Source organism: Peromyscus californicus, unplaced genomic scaffold, assembly GCF_007827085.1.
Source record: "Peromyscus californicus insignis strain IS unplaced genomic scaffold, ASM782708v3 Scaffold_3__1_contigs__length_106647218, whole genome shotgun sequence".
Lineage (NCBI taxonomy): Eukaryota > Metazoa > Chordata > Mammalia > Rodentia > Cricetidae > Peromyscus > Peromyscus californicus.
In genome coordinates, this window is record NW_026294551.1 from 25,441,367 (window position 1) to 25,468,344 (window position 26,978).

Here is a 26,978-nt window from a genome sequence, read left to right on the forward strand (position 1 = left end):
CCAGGGAAAATGAACAGAACACAGTTTATTCAACACTTTGATAGTATTTTATTTCAAATGCTGATCTCTGCCCTATAATTAGACAAAGAATGCTGTCAGTCTGCTCCCACAGTTCCTCCTGTGAAAAGCCCAGTATCACGTTTGTTCTTGGACATGCTGCTTTCCTTTCACCTCAGAAGGTAAACATGACTTTAAAAAGAAGATGCTCCATGGCCAGGAATCCCAGCCACCTACCTGGGCCAGATATCAGCCACAACTGCAAGTGGGGAGGGGCTTCTGAAAAGGCCCAGGCAGGGCAGGAGAGGGCAAGGGAAGCCAATAGGGTATAGGTGATTTTGCAGCCCCATCATCCATTATCTCCCCCGCCCCCTCCCAAGACAGGGCTTCTCTGTGTAGCCCTGTGGCTGTCCGGGAACTCTGTAGACAGCCTGGACTCGAACTCACAGAGATCTGCCTGCCTTTGCCTCCTGAGTTTTGGGATTAAAGGTGTGCACCACCACCGCCTGGCTCCTCAGGCGTCACTTATGCCATTAGGCAAGCTGAGGCTTATGGGCCTCGCCTTGTGGCTCTTCGGACTCCTCCCATGGGTTCAGCTGAGGACCAGGAATCATCAGCGTCTGCAAAGAACAGGAGGCTGAAGTTACCTGCCAATCAAGCCTGTTGTTTACCCACAATGGCTTCACTCCCTCACGAAGCAACCAGAAACAGTTCCCCTTCCCTAGGTTGGTGCATCTTTCCTTTTGTCCACTAGGTGGAGCCCAAGAGGAGAGTTTTAGGATGTCAAGACTACAAACAGCCTCACGCAAGCTTCCTACCTTGAGGATGGGCTGCTTAGGGGGTGCCCATGTGGGCACAATCTTGGCATGCATTCTCCAGCTTCCATATGGGTTCACCAAGTGTTTTTCAAACACCACATACTCCAGGACATCCTTGGGGACATCTTCTTGTCCATGCATCAGCCGGCCAAACCGATCATAGATGGCCAGAGTCTGGAATGATGAAATACAATCTGGCCTGTCAGAGGACTTTGTTCTATGTTTGTTACACAGTCATTTTTGGAAAAATCTTAACAAAAAATTTAAATTAATGAAAATTAACATTATTTCAGAATTCTGAACTTAGAACTAATCATTGCTAACACATTACTCTTCATGGTTCTTTGATGGGTGGGGAAGGTGGGAGACCAGCAGAGGAGAAGTAACACCCTCACAGCACATCTGAGTGGAGATAACACTTCGCAGTGGCGGGGACCAGCAAGCCTCTCCTGAGAACTCACAGTCCTGGGCCACGGGATGGAGCACAGTGGTGTGAGCACTTCCCTGGCATGCATGAGGCTCTGCCTTCATCCCCCAGAACCACAGAATCCAAACAGCCCTGAACTCAACAGTCCAGAGACAGACGCCCGACACGAGAGCTGTCGGGACGAAAGTTAATGAAAAGGTCTCTGGCACTCAGAGACTAAATGTTTTTCCTGGACCCCTGGCCCAGTTCAAACCTTTGAGATCACTTAAGACTTGGCCTGCTGTCCCACTGCATCCTCAGCCAGTCTGAGCTTAACTAGCTGTTAAGACAACAATGTAATAATGTCTTGAATTTCCCATGTAATCTGCTTTTACAACCTAGCCTAAGACACAGTTTTATACTCCTCCATGCCTCTGGTCCAGAGCAGTGTGTATGTGTATGGTGTGGTAAGGATTTGCTCTAACAGCCAACAAATTGAAAGCAACCTTACACAACAAATACCCACCAAGTGCTGGGCAGACTGGAGATGTCACTTGACAACATTTCTGCAGGACTGTTTACTTTTCTGAGTGCTTTAGGGTCAGTTGGGGTCAGCAAAGTTTGTTCCCTTATAAAACTGTTAAAGATTTCTGTCCAGACTCCATCATCCCTTTTCCATACTCTGTTTTCTGCACGACTCAATAACTACAGAGGGAAGCCCGTTGTTAGGGACAGACACAGTGGCAGTTAGATATCAGATGGCATCCAGGCAGGCACAGACACATACAAGGGATAGACTACGGATAGGCCAGGACCCACAGAACTCACACAGGCGGAAGAGGAGAGGAGAATTCAAACTTGGGCTCACTCCTGGCTAAACTACTCCAAGAGGAAGTCTGAGATTTCATTCCTTAAAGTAACACTGATGCATTCTGGTGTCTCTGAGGTGGTTATTTTTAATGTACGTAACACGTAGTGAAGAAAACAGTGACTCTACCTGCCGAGTGTGCAGGCGGACAGTGACCTGGCCATACATGTCGCTCTGCTTCATCAGGCCTGCAGAGCGAACATGAACCACTTGGGCTGGCTCTAAAGATTCCACGAAGCTCCAGCGGACGGTCTTGTACCTGAGGTCCCAGACCATGTCCTGTGGGCAGAAGAGAAGAGTTCACTGGGATGTCCCTTCTGTAAGGTGTGCCAAGACCACAACTGCAACACTGTAATCAACAGGCAGTGCGTCCCTACTTCCTCCCCATGTTAGGTGGGAATGGGGGTTGAGACAGGGACTCACTAACCCAGGCCGGAATGCTGATTCACGCTTTCAAGTGCTAGAATTACATATGGAAGCCACAAAGTCCCCCTCTCTTCCCAAGTTTTTATGTATTTATGTATGTTTTTTTTTGTTTTTGTTTTTGCAAGAGTTTCTCTGTGTAGCTCTGGCTGTCCTGAAACTCACTCTATAGACCAGGCTGGCCTCGAACTCACAGAGATCCATCTGTCTCTGCCTCCGAGTGCTGGGATTTAAAGGTGTGCCTCACCACTGCCTGGCTATCTTAACTTTTATTTTATTATTTTATGTGTATAGGTGTTTTGCTTGCATATATATGTCTGTGTATCATGTGCATGCCTGGTGCCCATGAAGTCAGAAGAGGGTGTTGGAGGCCCTGGAACTGGAGTTACAGGCAGCTGTGAACTGCCAAGTGGGTGCTGAGAACTGAATCTTGGTCCTCTGGAAGAGCAGCCAGTGCTCCCAACCACTGAGATGTCTCTCAAACCTCAATTCCTCATGCTTTCAACTGTTCTAATTGTTTTATTTATGAGTATGTGTGCGTATATTGTGTCCCCAGAAAGAATGTGGTGTGGAATCCCCTGGAGCTGGACTCACAGGGACCTATGAACCACCTGACATAGGTGCTGGGATCTGAACTCCATTCTTCTGGAAAAGCAGCAAGTCCTTAGCCTCTCATCCAACTCTAGGCCCTCTTTCTCACAGTTTTTTGTTGTTTTTTTTTTTTTTTTGGAGACAGGGTGTCTCTCTGTGTAACAACTCTGGCTGTCCTGGAACTCACTCTGTAGACCAGGCTGACCAACTCTCATAGATCAGCCTGCCTTTGCCTCTCAAAAGCTGGGATTTAAAGTTGTACACCACCACCTAGCACTTCCCAAATTTTGATCAAGCTACGCGTCATGCTTACCTTGAAACTACATTTTTATTAAACTACCCCCCAAGACCCACACACCAGGTTAAGAGCACTGACTACTTTTCCATAGGACGTGGGTTCAATTCCCACCACCCACATGGCAGCTCATGACGGTCTGTAACTCTGGTTCCAGGGGACCTAACATCCATGGCAAAATATCAATACACATTAAAAAAAAAAGACCAGCCGGGCGGTGGTGGTGCACGCCTTTAATCCCTGTCTCGAAAAACCAAAAAAAAAAAAAAAAACCAAAAAAAAAAAAAAAAAGACGTATCCACCTCCAAGAGGCTCTTCTCCAAATCACTGAAAACCCACTCCACACACTATCACTGCACACACCATCCCTCCACACACCATCCCTCCACACACCATCCCTGCACACACCATCCCTGCACACACCATCCCTGCACACACCATCCCTGCACACACCATCCCTCCACACACCATCCCTGCACACACCATCCCTCCACACACCATCCCTGCACACACCATCCCTGCACACACCATCCCTGCACACACCATCCCTCCACACACCATCCCTGCACACACCATCCCTGCACACACCATCCCTCCACACACCATCCCTCCACACACCATCCCTGCACACACCATCCCTGCACACACCATCCCTGCACACACCATCCCTGAACACACCATCCCTGCACACACCATCCCTGCACACACCATCCCTGCACACACCATCCCTGCACACACCATCCCTGCACACACCATCCCTGCACACACCATCCCTGCACACACCATCCCTGCACACACCATCCCTGCACACACCATCCCTGCACACACCATCCCTGCACACACCATCCCTGCACACACCATCCCTGCACACACCATCCCTGCACACACCATCCCTGCACACACCATCCCTGCACACACCATCCCTCCACACACCATCCCTGCACACACCATCCCTGCACACACCATCCCTGCACACACCATCCCTGCACACACCATCCCTGCACACACCATCACTGCACACACCATCACTGCACACACCATCACTGCACACACCATCACTGCACACACCATCCCTGCACACACCATCACTGCACACACCATCCCTGCACACACCATTACCACTTTCTCCCATACACATTCTTCTAATTACTGCATGTACTTCTATTGATAGGACACTTTTTTTCCCCTTTTATTTTCATTTTATCCCCTCACATTTCAGCAATGAAAGGGAGTGTTTTCCAGAGCTCTCAGGGCTACAACAGAACAACAGATGAGGCACACTTGCCCCGAGGAGGCTGACAGAAACATAAACTGAATTTCTAGAAACTGGAGTTCTTATTCTGGAACCTCCAGCTGAACTACAAAGCCTCCACCCTTGGGGGTTCCTCAAAGTAGCAGGAATCCAGCCACTATGTAATTGAAGCTTGTGAATTCCGGTTAAAACCTTTACCAGAGGGTAGACATGTGAAGTGAGGCCTCAGAGTTATCTACACACTGGACTGAAAGCCTTTCTCTTTCCTCATCTGCCACAGCCCTCATCAGAGTCTGTGATAAGTCATTATCATTCAGCTGGAAATAAAGGACTTGGGCTGGAGAGATGGCTTGGCAGTCTAAAGCATTGGCTGCTCTTTCAGGGGATGAGAGTTCAAACTGGGCGGTGGTGGCGCACACCTGTAATCCCAGCACTCGGGAGGCAGAGGCAGGTAGATCTCTGTGAGTTCGAGGCCAGCCTGGTCTACAGAGCTAGTCCAGGACAGGTTCCAAAGCTATAGAGAAACCCTGTCTCAAAAAAAAAAAAACAAAAACAAAAAGAGAATTCAATTCCCAGCACCCACATGGCAGCTCACAAGTGTCTGTAACTTCAATTCTAGGGAATCCGACACCTTCACACAGGTATAAACATAGGCAAAACACCAATGCAAGGCCAGGCGGTGGTAGCGCACGCCTTAATCCCAGCACTCAGGAGGCAGAGCCAGGCAAATCTCTGTGAGGTCGAGGCTAGCCTGGGCTGCAGCATGAGTTCCAGGACAGGCACCAAAACTATAGAGAAACCCTGTCTCGAAAAACCACAAAACTATAACAACAAACACACCAATGCACATAAAAGTAAATTAAGAAGAAAAATACATTAGAAGAAAAAGAACAGACATAACTTCCAAAGCCAGAGTAATGGCATATATACATAATGTGAGCATCAGGGAAGTTGAGGCACGAAGACTGTGAATTGGTAACCCGAGCTACATAGTATGACCCTGTTCCCCACCCCACCCCCCAAAAAAAGGAAGAAAAAGAAAGAGACAGAAAGAAAGAAAACAACAACAATAACAAAAACAGAGTAACGTCTAGAATTTGTCTGCTCAGGCATGCCACCACTCTAAGGGTGAGAACCTACCGGAAAACAGTGTTCAGTTACCAAGGCATGAAGCCGCTCATGGTCTGAGCTAGAAAAGAAACAGAGAGATATTTATTATTGATTGATTGCCACTTTTATGGTACCCTCTATGGAATCTGAAATGGGCTGGTAAGATGGCTCAGTGGGTGAGGGCTTGCCCCAAAGCCTGACAAGCTGAGCTCGATGCCCAGAATTCACACGAAAAGAACTGACTCCACACGAGTCATGGTGTGTGTGGTATGTGTGTTCCCATTTATATATATACAAAACAAACAGAATATAATAAAAGAAAAAGAGTTTCGTTTTTGTTTTTTGCCCCTCCCCTCCCCAAGACAGGGTTTCTGGCTGTCCTGGAACTTACTTTGTAGACCAGGCTGTCCTAGAGCTCAGAGATCTGCCTACCTCTGCCTCCTGAGTGCTGGGATTAAAGGCATACTACCACCATTCAGCAAAAAAGTTTTGTTTTGTTTTGTTTCTTGTTAAGTTGAAAATGGGGGGCTGGAGAGATGGCTCAGTGGTTAAGAGCACTGGCTGTTCTTCCAGAGGTCCTGAGTTCAATTCCCAGCAGCCACATGGTGGCTCACAACCACCTGTAATGAGATCTGGAGCCATCTTCTGGCCTGCAGGGACACATGCAGGCAGAACACTGTATGTGAAAGAAAGGAAGGAAGGAAGGAAGGAAGGAAGGAAGGAAGGAAGGAAGGAAAGAAATTATTTTTTAAAAAAAGGTTGAATTACAGGCATGCATCACCACGCCCGGTTTATGCTGGAGATCAAACCCAGGGCTTCATGCATGCTAAGCAAGCCTTTTATCAACTGAGCACAAACCAACCACTGCATTTTAATGTTTTATGAAACATTTAGTAGACTCCAAAATACCATTTTTTTTTTTTTTTTTTTTTTTTTTGGTTTTTCGAGACAGGGTTTCTCTGTGTAGCTTTGCGCCTTTCCTGGAACTCGCTTTGGAGACCAGGCTGGCCTCGAACTCACAGAGATCCGCCTGGCTCTGCCTCCCGAGTGCTGGGATTAAAGGCGTGCGCCACCACCGCCCGGCTCCAAAATACCATTTTAATAGGTTTTAAAATTTTATTTATTAGCCGGGCGGTGGTGGCGCACGCCTTTAATCCCAGCACTCGGGAGGCAGAGCCAGGCGGATCTCTGTGAGTTTGAGGCCAGCCTGGACTACCAAGTGAGTTCCAGGAAAGGCGCAAAGCTACACAGAGAAACCCTGTCTCGAAAAACCAAAAAAAAAAAAAGAATGAATGAAAATGGTCCTGAAGATGGAAAACAGTTCATTTATACAAATGTTTTCTACAGCCAGTCGGTGGTGGCGCACACCTTTGATCTGGGAGGCAGAGCCAGGCAGATCTCTGTGAGTTCAAGGCCAGCCTGGGCTACCAAGTGAGTTCCAGGAAAGGCGCAAAGCTACACAGAGAAACCCTGTCTCAAAAAAAACAAAAAAACAAACAAACAAAAAAACCAAATCTTTTCTACATATGCACTGGAAGGTACATGATATACTAATTTAATAGTTTGTGTTTCTGGAGCAGAAAGAAATTCCTCTGAAATCACATCTAGTTGGGCAAGGATATTCACTAAGACGTGCAGCTGACTCTTGTTCTATGCTGGTATAGCTGGTATAGGGAACAAAGTCCAATGCCATGCAAGAATAAAAAGTCCCTTATCTTCTCTGATGGAGCATGAGTCACTCATCAGTGCCAACGGCCGGCCTCTATGTGCACTCTCATCTCTGAATCAGTAAAAGATGGCCATGTGTCTTTTCTGTCCCCGAAACCCTTGGACTCTGGAAGTGCAGGAAGTTGGACTTAGATATTATGTCTCTCCAAATAGTCCTGCTCTACAAGGAGGGACTAGAAAACTAGCCCACCAGGGCACACATAAAGTGTTTCTTCTGGCTCAGATCTTAGTGTGAAGTAGAAATGAAAACTGGAAACAGTAAGGAAGGGAAACACCTTCCTCCCCTAGGCTCAGGGACTATCACAGATGAGAAGGCAGAAAGACTGTAAGAGCCGGAGGTTGGGGAGGGTCATGACATTCATGGCTGCCTGCATAAAATCAAGCCAGTCAGCATTCTAACATGGAGTGGGGAGGGGCTCAGAAGCTGCAGCCCTAACTGAGGAGCTACTGATAGTTAGTAGATTTTGGGGGAGAGAGAGAGTTTTAAGGATAGGTCAACTACACTGCAGTGGATGGCCTAATACTCAGGCATATGTATGAGTAGCACAAACTGAATTTGGGGTATCAAAAAAGGGGGAGTGGGCAGGGGGATAGGAGGTGGATCTGGAAGGAATTAGGAGGACCAGTGGGGGCGTTGAATATGACCACAATACATGGTGTGAAATCCTCAAAGCATTAATAAAAACTTTTTTAAAAAATGGCTCTGGGGCTGGAGAGATGGCTCAGAGGTTAAGAGCACTGACTGCTCTTCCAGAGGTCCTGAGTTCAATTCCAGCAACTACTTGGTGGTTCACAACCATCTGTAATGAGATCTGGCGCCCTCTTCTGGCCTGCAGTCATACATGCTGTATACATAATAAATAAATAAATCTTAAAAAAAAAAAAAAAAAAGGCTCTGAAGGAGCCGGGCGGTGGTGGCGCATGCCTTTAATCCCAGCACTGGGGAGGCAGAGCCAGGCGGATCTCTGTGAGTTCGAGGCCAGCCTAGTCTACAGAGCAAGATCCAGGACAGGTACCAAAACTACACAGAGAAACCCTGTCTCGAAAAACAAACAAACAAACAAACAATGGTTCTGAAGGTAAAGTGCTTGTCGTCAAGACTGAGGGCCACATATTAGGAGAGAGAGCTCACCTCCACAAGCTGTTCTCTAGGTTCAACACACACGCCATATGCAAACACACTCACATACATCCTTGTGTGCACGCACGCGCACACACGCACACACACTAAATAAAAAGAGAAAGAGCATGCACAATGCATGGTAGAAAAAACTGGGAAAAAAGCAAACAACAGCCGGGCGGTGGTGGCGCACGCCTTTAATCCCAGCACTCGGGAGGCAGAGCCAGGCGGATCTCTGTGAGTTCGAGGCCAGCCTGGGCTACAGAGCGAGATCCAGGAAAGGCGCAAAGCTACACGGAGAAACCCTGTCTCGAAAAACCAAAAAAAAAAAAAAAAAAAAAAAAGCAAACAATAAGAGCACAGGTTCCCAGGAGTGATGGCACAGGACTTTAGTCCTAGAGCTTGGGATATAAAGGCAGGTAGATCTCCATGAGTTCCAGGCCATCCTGGTCTACATAGGGAGTTCTGTATCAGCCAGAGCTACACAGTGAGATCCTGTCTCAAAAGAAAAAAAAAAAAAGAAAGAAAGATAGAAACAAAAAAGGAAGAAAGAAAACACCAAGGTTGAAAGATAAAAAATGAAGAGGCTTGGAAACAGACACGTACAGGTGTAGGGACACAGCACCCATCTTGTATGCACAAAGCTCGGGGGTTTAAGCTCCAAAGGCACCAAACAGTCCCGCTGAACAATAGACCTCTCTCTTTCTCTCCTTCCTTCCCTCTTCCTTTCTTTCTCTCACATAAATGTCCCTCCCCCCTAAAAAAAAAAAAAAAAAAAAAAAGAAAAAAAGAAAAAAAAATTAACAAGAATCCAAGGATTAGTCCTTAGGACTGTTCCAGCCCTGCTGGCAGAGTAGAGCTCAAGAGACATCTGCTTAATTCACATTAGGGCCTTGGTTCAACCCACAATAAGACAAAGGACAGGAACAAAGAAAAAAATTACAAAGAATAAAAATTTCAGGGCGCTGGAGAGATGGCTCAGAGGTTAGGAGCACTGGCTGCTCTTCCAGAGGTCCTGAGTTCAATTCCCAGCAACCACATGGTGGCTCACAACCATCTATAATGAGATCTGGTACCCTCTTCTGGCCTGCAGGCATAAGGCAGACAGAACACTGTATACATAATAAGTAGATTAAAAAAAAAAAATTCAAAAATGTATCCCAGGCTCCTGACATTGAATTTCCATGTCCCTAGCAACTTGACTTGGGTGAATTAAGAAAAAGTTGCAAGTATCAAGAGAAACTTACTCAAAGTCACCAAGGAAAGAGAAATGTTCATGATAAAATAAATGCTCAGGCAGGATCAGATAGGGAAAACCAGAAGCCATTCCAGGATAGCACTAACAATTACAGCTAGAAATGAGAGAGATCAAATCATTAAAAAATCATTTTTTGCCGGGCGGTGGTGGCACATGCCTTTAATCCCAGCACTCGGGAGGCAGAGCCAGGCGGATCTCTGTGAGTTGGAGGCCAGCCTGAGCTACCAAGTGAGTTCCAGGAAAGGCGCAAAGCTACAGAGAAACCCTATCTCGAGAAACCAAAAAAAAAAAAAAAAATCATTTTTTAAAAAGCCCACTCAAAGCCGGGCGGTGGTGGTGCGCGCCTTTAATCCCAGCACTCGGGAGGCAGAGGCAGGCGGATCTCTGTGAGTTCGAGGCCAGCCTGGGCTACCAAGTGAGTTCGAGGAAAGGTGCAAAGCTACACAGAGAAACCCTGTCTTGAAAAACCAAAAAAAAAAAAAAAAAAAAAAGCCCACTCAAGGGCTGGAGAGATGGCTCAGAGAGGTTAAGAGTACCGACTGCTCTTCCAGAGGTCCTGAGTTCAATTCCCAGCACCCACATGGTGGCTCACAACCATTTGTAATGAGATCTGGTGACCTCTTCTGTATACATAATAAATAAATAAATCTTAAAAAAAAAAAAAAAAGCCCACTCAAACCAGGTGTGGTGATATATGCTCATTATTCCACTACTCAGAGCGTTAGGCAAGAGGGTCAGAAGTTTGAGGCCTGGAACTGGAGAAACGGCTCAGCAGTTAAGAACACTTCATGCTCTTGCAGAGAACCCAGGTTTGATTCCCTGTACTCACACAGCTGCTAGAAACGGTCTGTAACTCATATACACAGAATAAAAATAACAAATAAGCTGGGCAGTGGTGCACAGACATGCATATAGGCAAAGCACTCACATACGCAGAATAAAGATAAATAAACTGGGTGGTGGTAGCAGACACCTTTAATCCCAGCACTTGAGAGGCCGATGCAGGTGGATCTCTGTGAGCTCCAGGCCAGCCAGGGCTACACAGAGAAACCCTGTCTCATAAAAAAAAAAGAAAAGAAAAGAAAAAAGAGAAAAAAGTTCAAACCAATCTGGACTATATAATGAGTTCAAGGACAGGTTGGAATGCATGAGAATCTCCTAAAGATACAGACAAGCCCCTTGTGGAGGCACACACCTTTAGTCCCAGCACTTGGAAGGCAGAGGCAGGCGGATCTCTGTGAGTTGGAGGCCAGCCTGGTCTACAGAGTGAGTTCCAGGGCAGCCAGGGCCACACAGAGAGACCCCGTCTCCAACAATGACAACAAACTACTGGAAAGGCAGGGAGAAGAGAAGCCCAGCTTCGGTTACTACGTGATAACAGCTGTGGAGACTGAACATGTACACGAGATGGGGAGTCCACTTACTTGTTCAGACAAAGGTGAGCTTCAATGAAAATATCCTTAGCTTTCTCAGGGAAGTCTTTGATTTTAAAATTAGCATCAAATCCTCTTATCCTTCGAACTCTGTAAATTAAGATGATAACCATCATAAAGGTGACGTCACAGCAGATAAAGGGTCTTAGCACCAATTCGAACAACCTGCGTTCACTCTCAAGGACTCACATGGTAGAAGGAGAGGACGGACTGACTCCCACAAGCTGCCCTGACCTCCATACTTGTGCTGTGGATGAGCCAGCAAGTGCATATACAGAAACAAACAAAAAACTGTAATAAACTATGAATTCTTTATATAATTCCAGAACTCATAGTTCACATTAATCTTCATGCCCATCTACCCAGTTAATAACGTTTTGACTGTCAAGACTGTAAATTCAACTCTCTCTCAAATCAACCATTGTAAAGAAAGAACAAGCAGGTCAGCAGGTCAGGAAGCAGAGGCAGGAGGATCTCAGTGAGTATGAGGTCAGCCTGGTCTACATAGGAGTTCCAGGACAGCCAGAACTATACAGTAAAATACTGTTTCAAAACAAACAAACAAAAAATATCAAGTTTTCTTTGGTCTGGAGAAGTAGTTCAGAGGTCAAGGGAGCATAGTGATTTGCAGAAGAACTAGGTTCCCAGACACACATCATGCAGCTCACAACTGTCTCTAATTCCATCTCCAGGGGGACCCAACACTGTATCAGCACTCAATTGCACATACCCACCTACAAACACATATACACAATTTACAGTAAACCTTAAAGAAAAAAGAAAGCCGGAGGCAGAGCCAGGTGGATCTCTGTGAGTTGGAGGCCAGCCTGGTCTACAGAGGGAGATCCAGGCCAGGCACCAAAACTACACAGAGAAATCCTGTCTTGAAAAAAAAAAAAAAAAAAAAAAAAAAAGGACCAAAACCAGCAAGAATCTGAACAACAGAGAGTTTCTAAATAGCAACACTGAAAACTGAAGGACAAGCTAGTCCTGGTGGCGCATGCCTTTAATCTCAGCACTCAGGAGACAGAGCCAGCTGGATTTCTCCAGTTCCAGGCCAGCCTGATCTACAGAGTGAGTTCCAGGACAGCCAGGGGTACAAAGAGAAACCATGCCTCAAAAAACCAGAAACAAACAAACAAAAAATAGAGGTGGGCATTAGTAGGGTTTTTGGTTTGTTTATTTCTTTTTCAAGGCAGAGTCTTTCTGAGTAGCCCTGGCTGTCCTGGATCTTACCCTCAGGCTAGCCTCGAACTCACAGAGATCTACCTGCCTGTGCCTGCAGAATGCTGAGATTAAAGGGGTACACCACCCAGCTTGTCTGTTTTTTTTCAGGACAGGGTTTCTCTGGTATACTTACATGAAGGAAAAACACATAAAAAGAGAGAAGGAAATCAATGTAATATACCATACAACACAATAAGGATAAAATCGTATGTTCTTCTCAGCCTAGAATACTGAACCCTAGTTGTCTCTGATACCTACGCCAACAGTGACGTCGCACTCTTCCTTAACCGCTCTGTTCTCTGTGTCAGTCCTTCCTTTGAAAGGGAGGACACTCGACCATCACCTTCAGGTGGCACATAGGGATCAAATATACCAGCTGTAAGGAGAGAAGAAAATTAAAAAACTGTTGAAAGATTGAGAAAGGGGGGGCTGGAGAGATGGCTCAGAGGTTGAGAGCACTGGTTGTTCTTCCAGAGGTCCTGAGTTCAATTCCCAGCACCCACATGGTGGCTCACAACCATCTGAAATGAGATTTGGCGCCCTCTTCTGGCCTGCAAGCATGCATGTAGGCAGAACACTGTATACATAATAAATAAATAAATCTTTAAAAAAAAAAAAAAAAAAAAAGATTGAGAAAGGGGCCGGACGGTGGTGGTGCACATCTTTAATCCCAACACTCAAGAGGCAGAGGCCGTGGATCTCTGTGAGTTCGAGGCCAGCCTGGTCTACAGAGCAAGACCCAGTTACACAGAGAAACCCTGTCACAAACATGTGCGCTCCCCCCCCCCCAAAAAAAAAACAGAAAAGAAAGAATAATTTAACTCCTTCTAGAGTCTGTTTCTACTTCTACAAACCGGAGAACTTTCATTCTTTCTACAAGTTGTGTGAAAACAAGATCAAAAGACAACCCCGCCGGGCGGTGGTGGCACACGCCTTTAATCCCAGCACTTGGGAGGCAGAGCCAGGTGGATCTCTGTGAGTTCGAGGCCAGCCTGGGCTACCAAGTGAGTCCCAGGAAAGGCGCAAAGCTACACAGAGAAACCCTGTCTCGAAAAACCAAAAAAAAAAAAAAAGACAACCCCATGAACAGGACTAGTACTGCAGTTAAGTCTCAATTACTCCTCAGGCAGAAGGATCATAAATTCTAGTGACAAACTTAGAAAGATTCTGTCTCAAAGGCAAAAAGAAAGGGAAACTAGAGATACAACTCGGTGCTAGAGCGCTTGTTTAGCACGTATAGCGCCCTAAATTTCATACCAAGCACTGTAAAAACAAAATAAAACTGACTTTATGAATTATAGTATATATAAAGTTAATCGTTACTGAGGTTGAACTTAGTGGTTAATTTATGATGCTGTCAGTGGTGGTGTCTGAGTTTGAAGACAGCCTGGTCTACAGGCCTGGTCCAGGACAGCCAACGCTACAGAGAAACCCTGTCTTGAAAAAAAGGGGGAAATTTTTTAATGCTGTCAATCAGTCTAAGGCATTCCAAGCGCCAGTAGAGGATTGAGTCAGAAGCCCAGAATTACTGTTCCTCACCTGTACAGGCTAGATGTATAGGACGTTCCAACTTTTCTGGAGGAATAACCAATCCTGCTTTCCTGGCATGTTCCAAAAGCTCCTTCTCTGATTTGTACTTGGGTTTACGTGGAGTGGGTCGGAATCGGCTTTTGGTTTTTACTGGAACTAGAGCTGGGAACTGAGTCACCAGAATGGGCTGGGAGGTAAAGGAAAGGTTAGCATATAAGTAATTTGGAAAGAAAAACCTATCGAGCAAACTGTATGCAAAGTCTTACAGAAAGGATAGATCCAAAGAATGCTTTAGAAGAAGTTATGGAACAACTTCTATGGAGAAACTACATTACTATTTGAACGCCTAGAGAAGGCTCTTACCACAAAACAATTTTATTAACATCAGTCAACACTTACAAAAGCTTTCCTTTAATACATTCTGTAGTACTGCTGTACACGGAGATGATTAAAGCAAACATCCTACCATCAAAGACCTTTCAGCTTGACGGTGAACCTTAGAATCAACCCAATACTGAAAAGAGTGGAAGGTTATTATTAAAGCGTTAAGCAAAATCTCATGGGCATTTCCTCCACACTTTTCTCTTCTTTTTCTCCACACTTCTATTTTGCTTTTTTTTTCAAGATTTATTTTATGTACATGAATGTTCTATCTGCATGTAAGCCTCCACGTCAAAAGAGGGAATCGGATCCCACTATAAATGGCTATGAGCCACCATGTGGGTGCTGGGAATTGAACACAGGTCCTTTGAAAGAGCAACCATCTCTCCAGCCCCCTATTTTGTTTTTTTCACCCAAGCAGTGTCTCGCTGTCTTATTTCTGTCCTTCTAACTCCTAACTGCCCAAAAATCTTTTCAGAAGCCAGGTGACCTTCCCCCCATCCCCATCATGATTTTCGCTCCAGACTAAGACACAACCTACCTTGTACCCCTATCCTTGGCAGTTTTGTTTTGTTTTTTTTAAGAAAGTAAAAGAAGCGGGCCCACCTTCCAAGCCACTACTTCTTTCCTTTAAACAACTTCTCACCAAAGACTACCGCTAATGTGGAGACGCTTACAGCCAGTAAATTTAAATCGCCCTCAAGGCCCCGCGCAGGTTGTCTTCACTGAGCCACAAGAGAGACGTAGCGGGATTACATACACCTCGAATTCTTCCCCAGACTCGAATCGCCCAAGCTCATCAAAGACCACTGTACGATTATACCCGTCTACTCTGTCCTCCTCCTTCTGTCTCTAAAGTTCCATCCGCCCCGTCCCTACCCACCTGCCGAGACCACCATCCCACAGCCCTGGATAAGCAGGACAAGCCCCGAGGCATGGGGGCTGCCATTTTGTTCCCGCAAAGGCCGCCGGGATGCTGGCTGAGCCGCAGAGCACCGAGCTGGAGAGGAGGCGACTAGGGTGGAGCGAGCGCGGGAGTGGAAATTTCCAAGGACGCGCGCCCTCGGCCGAAAGGTGAGCCGCGCGCACGCGCACGTTCTCGTGTGGGGCGGGGCGGGGGGGGCGGGAGGCGGAGGGGCGGGGAGGGGCGGGCAATGCGGTTGCGCGTGCGCAGTGAGGTCACTTTGGAAGTAGGGTAAACCGCACGGTTGTCACGCGCCTGCCGGAGACCGGTGGAGAAGCAGCTGCGCCTGCGTGTGAGGCTGTCTGTGGGGCACCGGGTTGCTGCGTTCCTGGTTGCTTAGCACATTGTTACACCTTGTTTACATTCGGTTAAAAAATGAAAAACTGTTTCCCTCTGAAATCGGAGGACTTTGAGATTAGTGTTTTCTTTCATTACTTGGAATACACTAGTGGTATTTAGAGCGAAAATGATAGTTCTGGGTGTGTATCTGACTGCAAAATGCTGTATAACCTTAAAACCGTCTGGTTTTCTACGTGAAAATTCTTTCTTCCTGTTCCATTAAAGAAACTAACTACTGTGGTTACTGAAAAGCAAACGACACTTGGATTGAAAAGCTTTTTTTTTTTATTTCCAAAAATGTGGCATTTTACATATATCAACGTAATCCTCACTACAAAAAAAAAAAAAAAAAGAATATTCTGTTTCATACATATGGTTGGGCCAGAGATACTAAATATGTAATTTAAGTTTAGACAACTAATAATTGGCAGACTTGAAAGTCGGGTCCATGGAGTGTAAACAACTCCAAAACTGCTTCACATTCAATGGCTAAAGGAATCGTGATGGGAGTTCCGGTTCTCCTGAACATCCAGGACCATAAACACTTCTAAAGAGCAAATACTATCCATAATTTTGGTTTTCTGTTCTGTAGATTACTATTAATTGAGTTCAGGTTCTCCTAAACATCCAGGACCATAAATACTTCTGAAGAGCAAATACTATTCATAATTTTGGTTTTCATATTCTGTAGATTACTATTAATTGAGCACTCATCTACATTATTTTGCAATAGATTAGGAGTTATGGTCTGTGCATGTAAGAGTTTCCAATTTGAAGTAGACTTGCTGATAGCTTAAAGTGCTAAGAGCTGTTATCAGAGGGACTGAGAGATTCCATACGAGTTTGGAAATCTTACGTATTGTTTCAGATCTTAACTTCTAAGTCTATGGAATTGTCTTGAACTCATTCCGTAGCTGAGGATGGCTGTGAACCACACCTTGTCTTTCTGCTTCCACTTCGTGCCAAGGGCTGGGATTACAGGCATACCCTACCATGATCACCCTTTGAAACTTCTTTTTTCTTGTTGTTGGTTTTGTTTGCTTCTCTGTGGTACCCTGTTTGGAACTTGAAACTTCTTCAAGGGTAAGAATTTCCCCAAATTTCTAGCCTTAGCACTGAACCTATACCATGAGACACACTAATAGAGACATGAAACTAGGTACTATATGTATGTCAACTAAATAATATGTATATTAATAATCATTTAAACAACTGGTATCTATTATTTCATTATTTCTTTCACTTTTTTTTTTTTTTTTTTTGAGACAGGGTTTCTCTGTGTAGCCTTGACTGTCCTAGGACTCACTCTGTAGCCCAGGCTGGCCTCAAACCCAGAGATTCGTCTGTCTCTGCCTCCTGAGTGCTGGAATTAAAGGTGTGCGACACCACTGCCTGACTCTTTTACTTACTATTATTATTAGTGTTTTGTTTTGTTTTGAGACAAGGTCTCACTGTGTAGTTCTGGCTGGTCTGGAACTCTCTACACCTGGCTGACCTAAAACTCACAGAGATCCACCTGCTTCTGCCTCCTGAGTACTGAGATTAATGGTGTGCTCCATCGTGCCTGGCCATAGACCTTTACAGACTCCTGTTTACCTACTCTATTCATTATAAAATAAAACACAGCCGGGCGGTGGTGGCGCACGCCTTTAATCCCAGCACTCGGGAGGCAGAGGCAGGCGGATCTCTGTGAGTTCGAGGCCAGCCTGGGCTACAGAGTGAGTCCTAGGACAGTCAAGGCTACACAGAGAAACCCTGTCTCGAAAAACCAAAAAATAAATAAATAAATAAATAAATAAATAAATAAATAAATAAATAAATAAATAAATAAATAAAATAAAACACGATTATTTTTTTAATTTGTTGCTCCAGATGAAGTAAGAAAACCTATATGGATGAGTGGCTATTGATTACTCCAGAATATTGTGATAATCTTTCTCAGACTCCGCTCTTTGGTCACGTTTTATTTTGGCCACATGGAGTAGGTAACACATCCGAAGTCATTTCTGCCTGACCTCTGGTCAGTTTCTCAGATACTGCAAACTGATTACATATCAGCCTGGATGAATAAGAGTAGTCAATATGGTTTAGTTCATTAAAGGTGATCATGTAGCTTTTGATTAGCTGTTTTGGAAAATCTGTATTATCCTTCTTCCTCATTAAGTCCAAAGCTGATTGCCAGCTGTGAGCTGAGGAAGTTACACTAGAGGATGTTTCTTAATCCGCCAACACTATACTTTGCATTTCTCAGAATGCAAGATGAAAAGATTTTGCGTCATGTTCTCTTCAGCAGCACATACATTAAAATTGGAATGATATGGAGAAGACTAGCATGGTCCCTGCTCAGGATGACATGCAAATTTGTGAAGCATTCCATGTTTCTATGGCCAGGAGGAGCTTTCTACAGAAATATTTCTTTTTTTTTTTTTTTTTTTTTGGGTTTTCGAGACAGGGTTTCTCTGTAGTTTTGCGCCTTTCCTGGAACTCACTTTGTAGACCAGGCTGGCCTCGAACTCACAGAGATCCGCCTGCCTCTGCCTCCCGAGTGCTGGGATTAAAGGCGTGCGCCACCACCGCCCGGCTCAGAAATATTTCTTATATTTCTCTCTTTCTTCCTTTTTTTTTTTCTCCAGTTCTGTGCACAAATGCTGTCAACTTTACCAGTTCTATAATTGTTTAAATCTGTACTGTTGGGCTGGACAGCGGAGGCTCAAACCTTTAATCCCAGCACTGAGGAGGAGGCAAAGGCAAGTGGATCTCTGAGTTTGAGGCCAACCTGGTCTACAGAGCAAGTTCCAGGACAGCCAGGGATACACAGAGAAACCCTGTCTCACACCCTCCTCCCACAATAAATAAAACAACAAAATAAATAAATATGTACCAGCACGTTTTGGTTTTAAAAAGCTGGTAAACCAAGTCTTTATCATTTCCTTAAGAACAGAAAAAAGGAAATAGAGGCAGGAGAGATGGCTCAGGGGTTAAGAGCCCTGGCGGCTTTTCCAGAGGACCCAGGTTCAGTTCCCAGCACTCCTATGGTGACTCATAGGCCCCTGTAACTCCAATTCCAGGGGATCTGATGCCCTCTTCTGGCCTCTGATGGCACTACATGCATGTGGTGCATAGAGAAACATTCAGACAAGCACTCATCTACATAAAAATAAAATAAATCTCTTTAACAACAGAAAAAAGGAAATACTATGAGGCAGACATTTCTTCTCCATTTCTCTCAACACACAAGGTGTGACTGGAATCAATCCACTTTTGTCACAGTGAAACTTTCAAATGGGACCTTGTCTTAATTATTGCTGTGAAGAGACACCATGACCACAGCAACTTTTGTTGTTGTTGCTGTTTGTTTGTTTGTTTGTTTTTTCGAGACAGGGTTTCTCTGTGTAGTTTTGGTGCCTGTCCTGGATCTCGCACTGTAGACCAGGCTAGCCTCAAACTCACAAGAGATTCGCCTGGCTCTGCCTCTCAAGTGCTGGGATAAAGGCATGTGTCACCACCAACCGGTAACCATGGCAACTCTTATAAAGCAAAACATTTAATTGAGTGGCTTTTGGCTCAGAGGTTCAGTCCATTATCGTCACGGTGGGATATGACAGCATGTAGGCAGGCATGGTGCTGGAGAGGTAGCTGAGAGTTCTGCATCTTTTTGCAGGCAACAGGAAGAGGTCTGAGATACTAGGCATGTATGAAACCTCAAAACCCACTCCACAGTGACACACTTCCTCCAACAAGGCCATATGTACTCCAACAAAGCCACACCTCCTAATAATGCCACTCCCTATGAACTTATGGGGGCCAATTACATCACACTACCACAGGCCTAAAGAGAATAGGACTCCTTGTTAGCAGCGGGGCATATATATGTATTTTTTGCCCTCTCAGTGGCAGATAACATCAGGATTGAAACTTATCGGGCCTGAAGATAAGGCTCAGGGGTTAAGAGAATGTCCTGCTCTTGTGGAGGATCTGAATTTGATTCACAGAACCCACATCAGGAGGCTTGCAACTGCCTGTAAATCAAGGAGGACACAGCACCCCTGTTCTCTGCAGGAACCCACACACACATATGCATACCAGCACGCACGCACACACACACACACACACACACACACACACACACACACACACACAATTAAAAAGAATTTTTTTAAAAGGAACCTATGGGGGCTGGAGAGATGGCTCAGTGGTTAAGAGCACTGACTGCAGGGTTGGGGATTTAGCTCAGTGGTAGAGCACTTGCCTAGCAAGCACAAAGCTCTGGGTTCGATCCTCAGCTCAAAAAAAAAAAAGAGCACTGACTGCTCTTCCAGAGGACCTGGGTTCAGTTCCCAGCACCCACATGGTAGTATACAACTGTCTGTAACTCCAGTTCCAGAGCACTCGATACTCTCACACAGGCAAAACACCAATACACATAAAATAAAAATAAATAAAGTATTTTAAAAAAAAGAAGAAAGAATATGGGGGCTGGAGAGATGGCTCAGCAGTTAAGAGCACTGTCTGCTCTTCCAGAGGTCTTGAGTTCAATTTTCAACAATCACATCGTGAGTTGAATCTATAGTGAGATCTGATACCATCTTCTGGAATAAAGGTGTACATGCAGATAGACCACTCATATACATAAAAAAAATAAAAGAAACCTATGGGCTGGGGGTCTAGGCCAGATAGAAGAGTGCTAGTGGAGCGTGCAGTAAGCCTGGGGTCCTGTCCCCAGCACTGTATAAACTAGATGTGGTGACACACACCTGTAGTCCCAGCACTTAGTGACATCAGAGAGATCAGAAATTTAAGGTCATCCTGGCTACATAGTGATTTGGGGCTATATGAGACCATGTCTTAAGGGGGAACAAAGTATGAGGGCTGAAGTGACGGGTCAGTAGGTAAGAGTTATTGCTACAAACACGAGGACCTGAGTTTGAATCCCCTGAACCTATAAAAAAAGCTGGGCATTGATTAGGAGCAATGGCTTCTCTTGAAAAGGACCCATATTCCCAGCACCCAACCTGGTGGCTCACCAACATCTTAACTCCAGGCTTTCTCAGTGAAGCTCTGGCTTTTCTGGAGCTCTCTCTGTAGACCAGGCTGGCCTCAAACTCAGAGATCGACCTGCCTCTGCCTCCTGAGTGCTGGGATCAAAGGCATATGCCACAAATGCCCAGCTCTGGCTTTGTTTTTTAAAGATTGGAAGTTCTAAAATTTCTCTGAGTGACCTACATCTAGACGAGCACAACTGATTTGAACAGGAACATTTTTCAGCTGGGCGGTGGTGGTGCACGCCTTTAATCCCAGCACTCAGGAGGCAGAGGCAGGCGGATCTCTGTGAGTTCGAGGCCAACCTGGGCTACAGAGTGAATTCCAGGACAGGTGCAAAGCTACACAGAGGAACCCTGTCTCAAAAAACCAAGGGTGAAAACAGCAACATGGATACATGGATTATTATAAGTAATAATAGGCTTGGCTAGCATTTATGTTGTGCTTCTCTGACATAAGGTGGAAGCACGGAGAAGAGAGAAGTGACTTATCCAGGCCAGGTGCCAGAGAGTAAACAAGAATGGTGACTCCTAGCAAATACTCTCAACCAATTTTAGCTAACAAAATTAGCAGTGCTGCTTTGTCACGCAGGGTAACTCCCCGTGACCCTGACAAGTGCTTAGGAATTCGATAATGCTTCTTGGTCTCCACTGATTCTCATCTATACGAAGGTGGTAATCCAATACTTAAATTACAGAATTATTAATTCATTAAAATCAAACAAGTTTCGCTCTGGTTAGTTTGGGCTCCAGCTTGCAGCCTGCTGATATCCTGGAAAAGGATCTGTATGGGGAGCCTCGTAGGATGCTAAGGAGTGTCACTGGCCCTTATGCTGGACACAGCAGAGGGACACCCGGTCCTGGAGACCACCCCAGTGCAGTGCCCCTAAACAAGAAATCTCCAGACCGAGAGATGAGTTGGCTCCTCAGAGAGTTCTAACATGCAGCTCTCATCTCTGCTGAAGCTAAACCACAGAAGCACAGGAAGTTTCCGTGGCCCGGAGTGATTCCTTATGTCCGCGCTGCAGAGCTCTTCTGAAGGCTGCCTCTCTTTTTCATCTATTCTTCCACTTTCCTCTGCTGCTGGAGACGGAGCCTCGGCCTTTGTGCTTGCCCTAGATTCCTCCTTCTGAAGGCATGTTTGGGGAGAGATATTATTCATCCTGGCTCAGCCAGGAAAGAAACTCATGCAAACTGCTGCTGGAGAGAGTGAGGTCTAGAATTAATCCCTCGCTTCTTCTTGCTCCACTTTCTCCCAGCTGGCTAAATCAACAATAATCCTAAAAGGGAATTTCAGGCTATTTGTGACTCCCTCCCTCCACCCCACCCCACACTAGGGAGGAGAGGGCAAAGCCTTTGGATCAGAGTAATCTGTTTCTAACCCACTTCCATTCTCAGGGATTACTTCTAGGGGGAGGGGAAAGGGGAGGGAAAGAGAAATAAATCTTAGAGCCTTAGTGCTTGGGAATGTGAGGAGGAAACTCCAGATATTCCCTTCCAGCTGTAGGCACAGGGATTCCAGGAGCCTGGGAGCTCCCTCCCTGCCCAGGGTCCACAGGCTGGAAAGGCCTAAACTAGGGTTTGGCAATAATAGGCACTGAATGAAAGAGTGGAAAGTTCACGGCTTGTGGACAGATGAAGGTAAAAACTGTCCCTCTTGTATCTCCAAGTTTCGTGTCTTTCTATGTTGAAGTTATGGGTAAAGTGTGATGCGATGAGAAAGCTCTCTAAGGACAAAGGAAACATGGCCCCACTGCTGCGGGCCTCCATTTGTCCTGTGACCTTACACAAGTCGCTTTGCACCTCTGATCACAAACTTGTCCTCAGTAAAAGAGGAAAAAACTCATGAATCCTAAAAGTCCAGATTCCCAAGTGACGTGGAAATCCTTCCTATTTGTCACGCCACACAAAGACTGGATCCCCGGAGCATGTACCAGCATGTATGAGACTCTTGTGGGTCTCATGTGAATCTGGCACACATTTTCTCTAATCTGTACCCCCTCCTCCACACCCATAGACCTCCATCATCCCAACATGCTTTCCCCAACACGGCTGCGTGTTTTTTTGTTTTTTTTGTTTTGAGATGCTCTCCAGTAGCTGTGGATGTGTGCTAATGCAGGAAACTCCCAACACCACTGCATTTTTTTTGTTTTGAGATGCTCTCCAGTAGCTGTGGATGTGTGCTAATGCAGGAAACTTCCACTAGAGGGTACCAGGGCTGCACTGGGATCTCAGATCGAAAGACCTGTGCAGTTCAGGACTTGTACAGCTCTGCGTTGGGGAGTACAGAGCTCTCTATTTAGTGCTCATCACCTCGTCTGCTCTTTACTGAGCTTAAAAGGCAGTCTTAAAAAGCCTCCACTATTTTGACACCATTTGATCTGATCTCAGCTCAAATGCAGCTTAGCATGGTGGAATCCATGGGGTTTCTGGCAACTGATACAGACCTTGTTGTATGATTTCCAAATTCTGTGAGCAAATTGCTTAAACCTGCTGTGGCCCCATACCCTTTGGTGAAATGGGGATTGCAAAACTGACCTCACTGAGTGATAGCATATGGATCGTGTGACTGGTATAACGCAGATGACTGGGGTTATTTAAGTGCTGGAGGAGAATTTTGAACCTACTGCAGATGAGGAATCTTGGTGTTATAATAGATGGATTTGCAGGAGCACAGAGTCCCTTTTGCCATTTTATTCTTCAGTCTTACAGTTTTGAGGCTAATGCTGCTGGTAGCTCAGCGGCCTAGCCCCTCAGTTACACCTCATCACTAGAGCAGCCTAAGCATGCTGTTCTTCTGCCCTTTATCTTGGGTTTCAGGAAGGTGAGTTAAATTTCTACTTCCCACTCACGCCTCCATGAAAACCCTCTTTTCTTCTGCCCCTGTTTCCCGAACTGCCACATTCCCGCCCAGCTCTGCCCTTCCCTTTCCCTCTCGTCCCATCTCTCCTACATTCACTTCTGAAGATTCCTAGACAAGTGGAGGTCTGAGGCAGGGGAGGGGCAGAGCGATCAGGGCTTGCGTGTCAGTAGACACGTTACAGCTGCAGGGCAGCCCAGGGTGAAACCACAAAGCAGAGGCTGCAGGGTAGGCAGCTGACAGGCCCGCCCCTTGGCTCCTGTCATGGCTGTCTCACCCCAGAATTTTCCTGGCAGGAGTGGGAGAGGTTGGTATCGAGTCCTGGAACCTGACTCACTCGCCGTCCGAGCTGGGTGCTTCTCAGTTATATTTCTCAGACTATCTCTCCAGGCTTCTGTGTTAGCCACACGGCTGGGTCATCTCAAACAGGAAACGCCAGAGAAGAGGAAACAGACTACCTAGTCACTTCATTCCTATCTGGGGACCCCAACAACACACATGAAGTTTATAGTCCTTGAGATTGTTATATACTAGTGGTTATAAACTGAACAAACCCATCTGACATTGCGACAAGGGGCTTGATAGTTTCCGGATTTCTTTAAATAATTGAAACAATTGTGCTTAACTTTATCCAAAAAAAGAAATCGTGCAGGAGAAGGGGGAGGGAACTTGGGACCAGGAAGTAACACAGTGACTCAGGGCCCTATCTAGGGACATAACTCAGGTCTCCCAACCCAACCCTAAATTCCAGTCTTTTCCTCCATGAGTTACTCATGGACCACAGTGATATTCTGGGCTTTCTGGACTTTATAATATTGTTCTTTTTTTATGTTGCCAAATTAAGTCCTGTGGATTCAATAGAAAATCAACTGTCTTCTGCTTCCTGACTTAGTTTGTCCATTTCGCTATTTGTCCTGTGCAAAATGTGAGATAGATGTGTGCTGCCGCCTAGACAGGTGCTCAATACACTTGGAGTCATCTGAGATTCAAAGAAGACTGGTATAGTGGTCTGCCATCCTGAGGTGACATTTTAGAGATCGGAGATTGCATGCTTGTGGGTCCCTCTACCGAGAATGCTAAGAATTATTTCCTCTTTTATTTATTTTTTTCTTTTCTTTTATTCTTTTGTTTTGTTTTTGACAGGGTTTCTCTGTGTGACCCTAGCTGTTCTGGACCTCTGGCCTTGAACTCAGAGATCCGCCTGCCTCTGCCTCCGAAGTGCTGGGATGAAAGGCATTCACCACCACGCCAGGCTTGAGAATTATTTTCCTACCTTTCCATTATTTAAAGGTTCCAGTCACCCCTAAATGAGGGCTGCGCTTCCTAAATCCATTAAGTGGTTTCCAGGAAAGTCGATTTTAGTGTTGTCCTTTGGCAGAGGGAGTGGAGGCATTGCACACAGGCCAGGACATCCATTCTGCCAGAGCTCTCCATCTGGAAGAGAGAAAGTTTCAAAGTTTCCAGAAGGGCTGCCTAACAGCAAGAGAGCCACCGAGAGAAGAAAGCTGTGGGACTGGCACCCCAGCCTCCATGGTCCGAAAAGAAAGTCAAATTCTGGGGACATGGGCCAGCATCACTGTACCTCTCCCGACCTTCTGACGGAATTTCCCCATTCCTTAATTCACTCCTTAGTTGTATTGTTCAGACAGGAATTCTCTGTATGTCGGACTGGTTTTGAACTTGTGATTGGTCTGTCTTAGCCTCTCAAGTTATCTTTTCTATGTGTTTACCTATCTCTCCTACCTCTACCTAGACGTTTTATTTAAGATTTATTTTATGTGTGTGAGTGTTTTGCCTGCATATATGTCTGTGCACCACCTGTAAGTCTGGTTGGTGTTCACAGGAGCCAGAGGAGGGCATCTGATCTCCTGGAACTGGAGTTGCAGATGACTGTAAGTCACTATGTGGCTGCTAGGAATCAAACTTGTGTCCTCTGGAAAAGCAACCAGTGCTCTTAACTACTGAACCATCTCCCCAGCCCTATTACACACACACACACACACACACACACACACACACACACACACACACACACACACACATATATTTTCGAGGCAGGGTTTCTCTGTATAGTTTTGGTGCCTGTCCTGGATCTCACTCTGTAGACCAGGCTGGCCTTGAACTCACAGAGATCTGCCTGGCTCTGCCTCCCGAGTGCTGGGAGTAAAGGTGTGTGCCATCACTGCCAGGCCGCCCGGCTCTATTTACTTACATTTTGAGACAGGATGTAGCACTGGTTGGCCTGGTACTCTCTATGTAGACCAAACTGTCCTCAAACTCAAAGGGATCTGCCTGCCTCTACCTCCCTGGAGCTGGGATCAAAGGCATGTGCCACCATCCGTGCCTCTTAGACTGTGTCTTAATATGCGATGGGGAAAACAGGATTGCAGAGTTGCAGGAACTTTCTGATAACCCTCATCGTACAGAAGGGCATTGGAGCCTATGAGTTGATGCCATTATTTTGTGCATGTGTTTTTTCCTGGCAAAAAGTTTTTTGTTTTTTTTTCTTGCCAAGTTCTCGAAGGTTCTATGGTCAGACCCAGCCTGCTCTGCATATAGCTCAGTGATAGAATACATGCTTAGCACGCACCAGGTCCTGTGTTCCTTCCTCATTGTAGGAAAAAAAGAAATACTCAAATGCATGGTATAAATCATGAAGTTCAGTGTGTGTTTGTTTTGTTTTGTCTCCAGAATAAGGCTGGCAGTCAAAGTTGATTTGGGGACCTGGGACATGACTTCTTTTAGAAATAAGTAAAAGAGAATATACTATATCAGGGCGTATCCTAAGTAGGAAGGCCATTGGTATATTAACATTGGCTTAGAAATTAATATATAATAACATTTTATTTATTTATTTATTTTTAAAACAAGGTCTTCCTGTGAGGCCCAGGCTGGCCTAGAACTTGTTATATAGCCCAGGCTGGTCTCAAACTTACCAACCTCTTGCCTCCACCTCCTAAATGCTGGGATTGTGTAAGTATTACTTTATGTGATGACTATTTACTATGACAGATATTTCGGTAAGCACCGAGGGAAAAGGGATGTAAGGGACATGTTTCTGACCCAAAGGCAGCTAGCACTGGGCAGTAAAGAGATACACTGCCAAAAGAAGGTGAGAGTTAAGACAAAGCCAGTCACAGGGTACACGGGGGAGGCGGGGGCAGAGAGCAGAGCATGGCATGGAGACATGTATGGGGGCCACGTGTGAGTCCAAAAGATGAAGTCCTAGGCATGGGGACAGACATGCTCAAAGACACAGCAGGGGAAAATGACCTAGGATAAATTGGACATGATGGAGCATGCCTGTCATCCCAGCACTTGGGAGGCTGAAACAGGAGA

The 26,978-nt window shown here is 45.6% G+C and overlaps 1 protein-coding gene and 1 non-coding gene across 2 annotated transcripts; one reads left to right on the forward strand and one right to left on the reverse strand.

Moving 5' to 3' along the window:
• Window positions 1-24: 24 nt before the first annotated feature.
• On the reverse strand, window positions 25-15,454 carry Mrpl45 (mitochondrial ribosomal protein L45). Its single transcript, XM_052756506.1, has 8 exons — window positions 15,321-15,454; window positions 14,066-14,243; window positions 12,785-12,902; window positions 11,291-11,389; window positions 5,791-5,839; window positions 2,219-2,368; window positions 816-989; window positions 25-617 (listed from the first exon to the last, which is right to left on the reverse strand). The coding sequence occupies exons 1-8, from the start codon at window positions 15,384-15,386 to the stop codon at window positions 531-533; spliced, it is 921 nt and encodes a 306-aa protein (XP_052612466.1). The 5' UTR covers window positions 15,387-15,454; the 3' UTR covers window positions 25-530.
• Window positions 15,455-18,019: 2,565 nt separating this feature from the next.
• Window positions 18,020-18,123, forward strand: LOC128123502 (U6 spliceosomal RNA). The gene has a single exon (XR_008222684.1). It is a non-coding gene; the product is annotated as a U6 spliceosomal RNA (small nuclear RNA).
• Window positions 18,124-26,978: the final 8,855 nt, after the last annotated feature.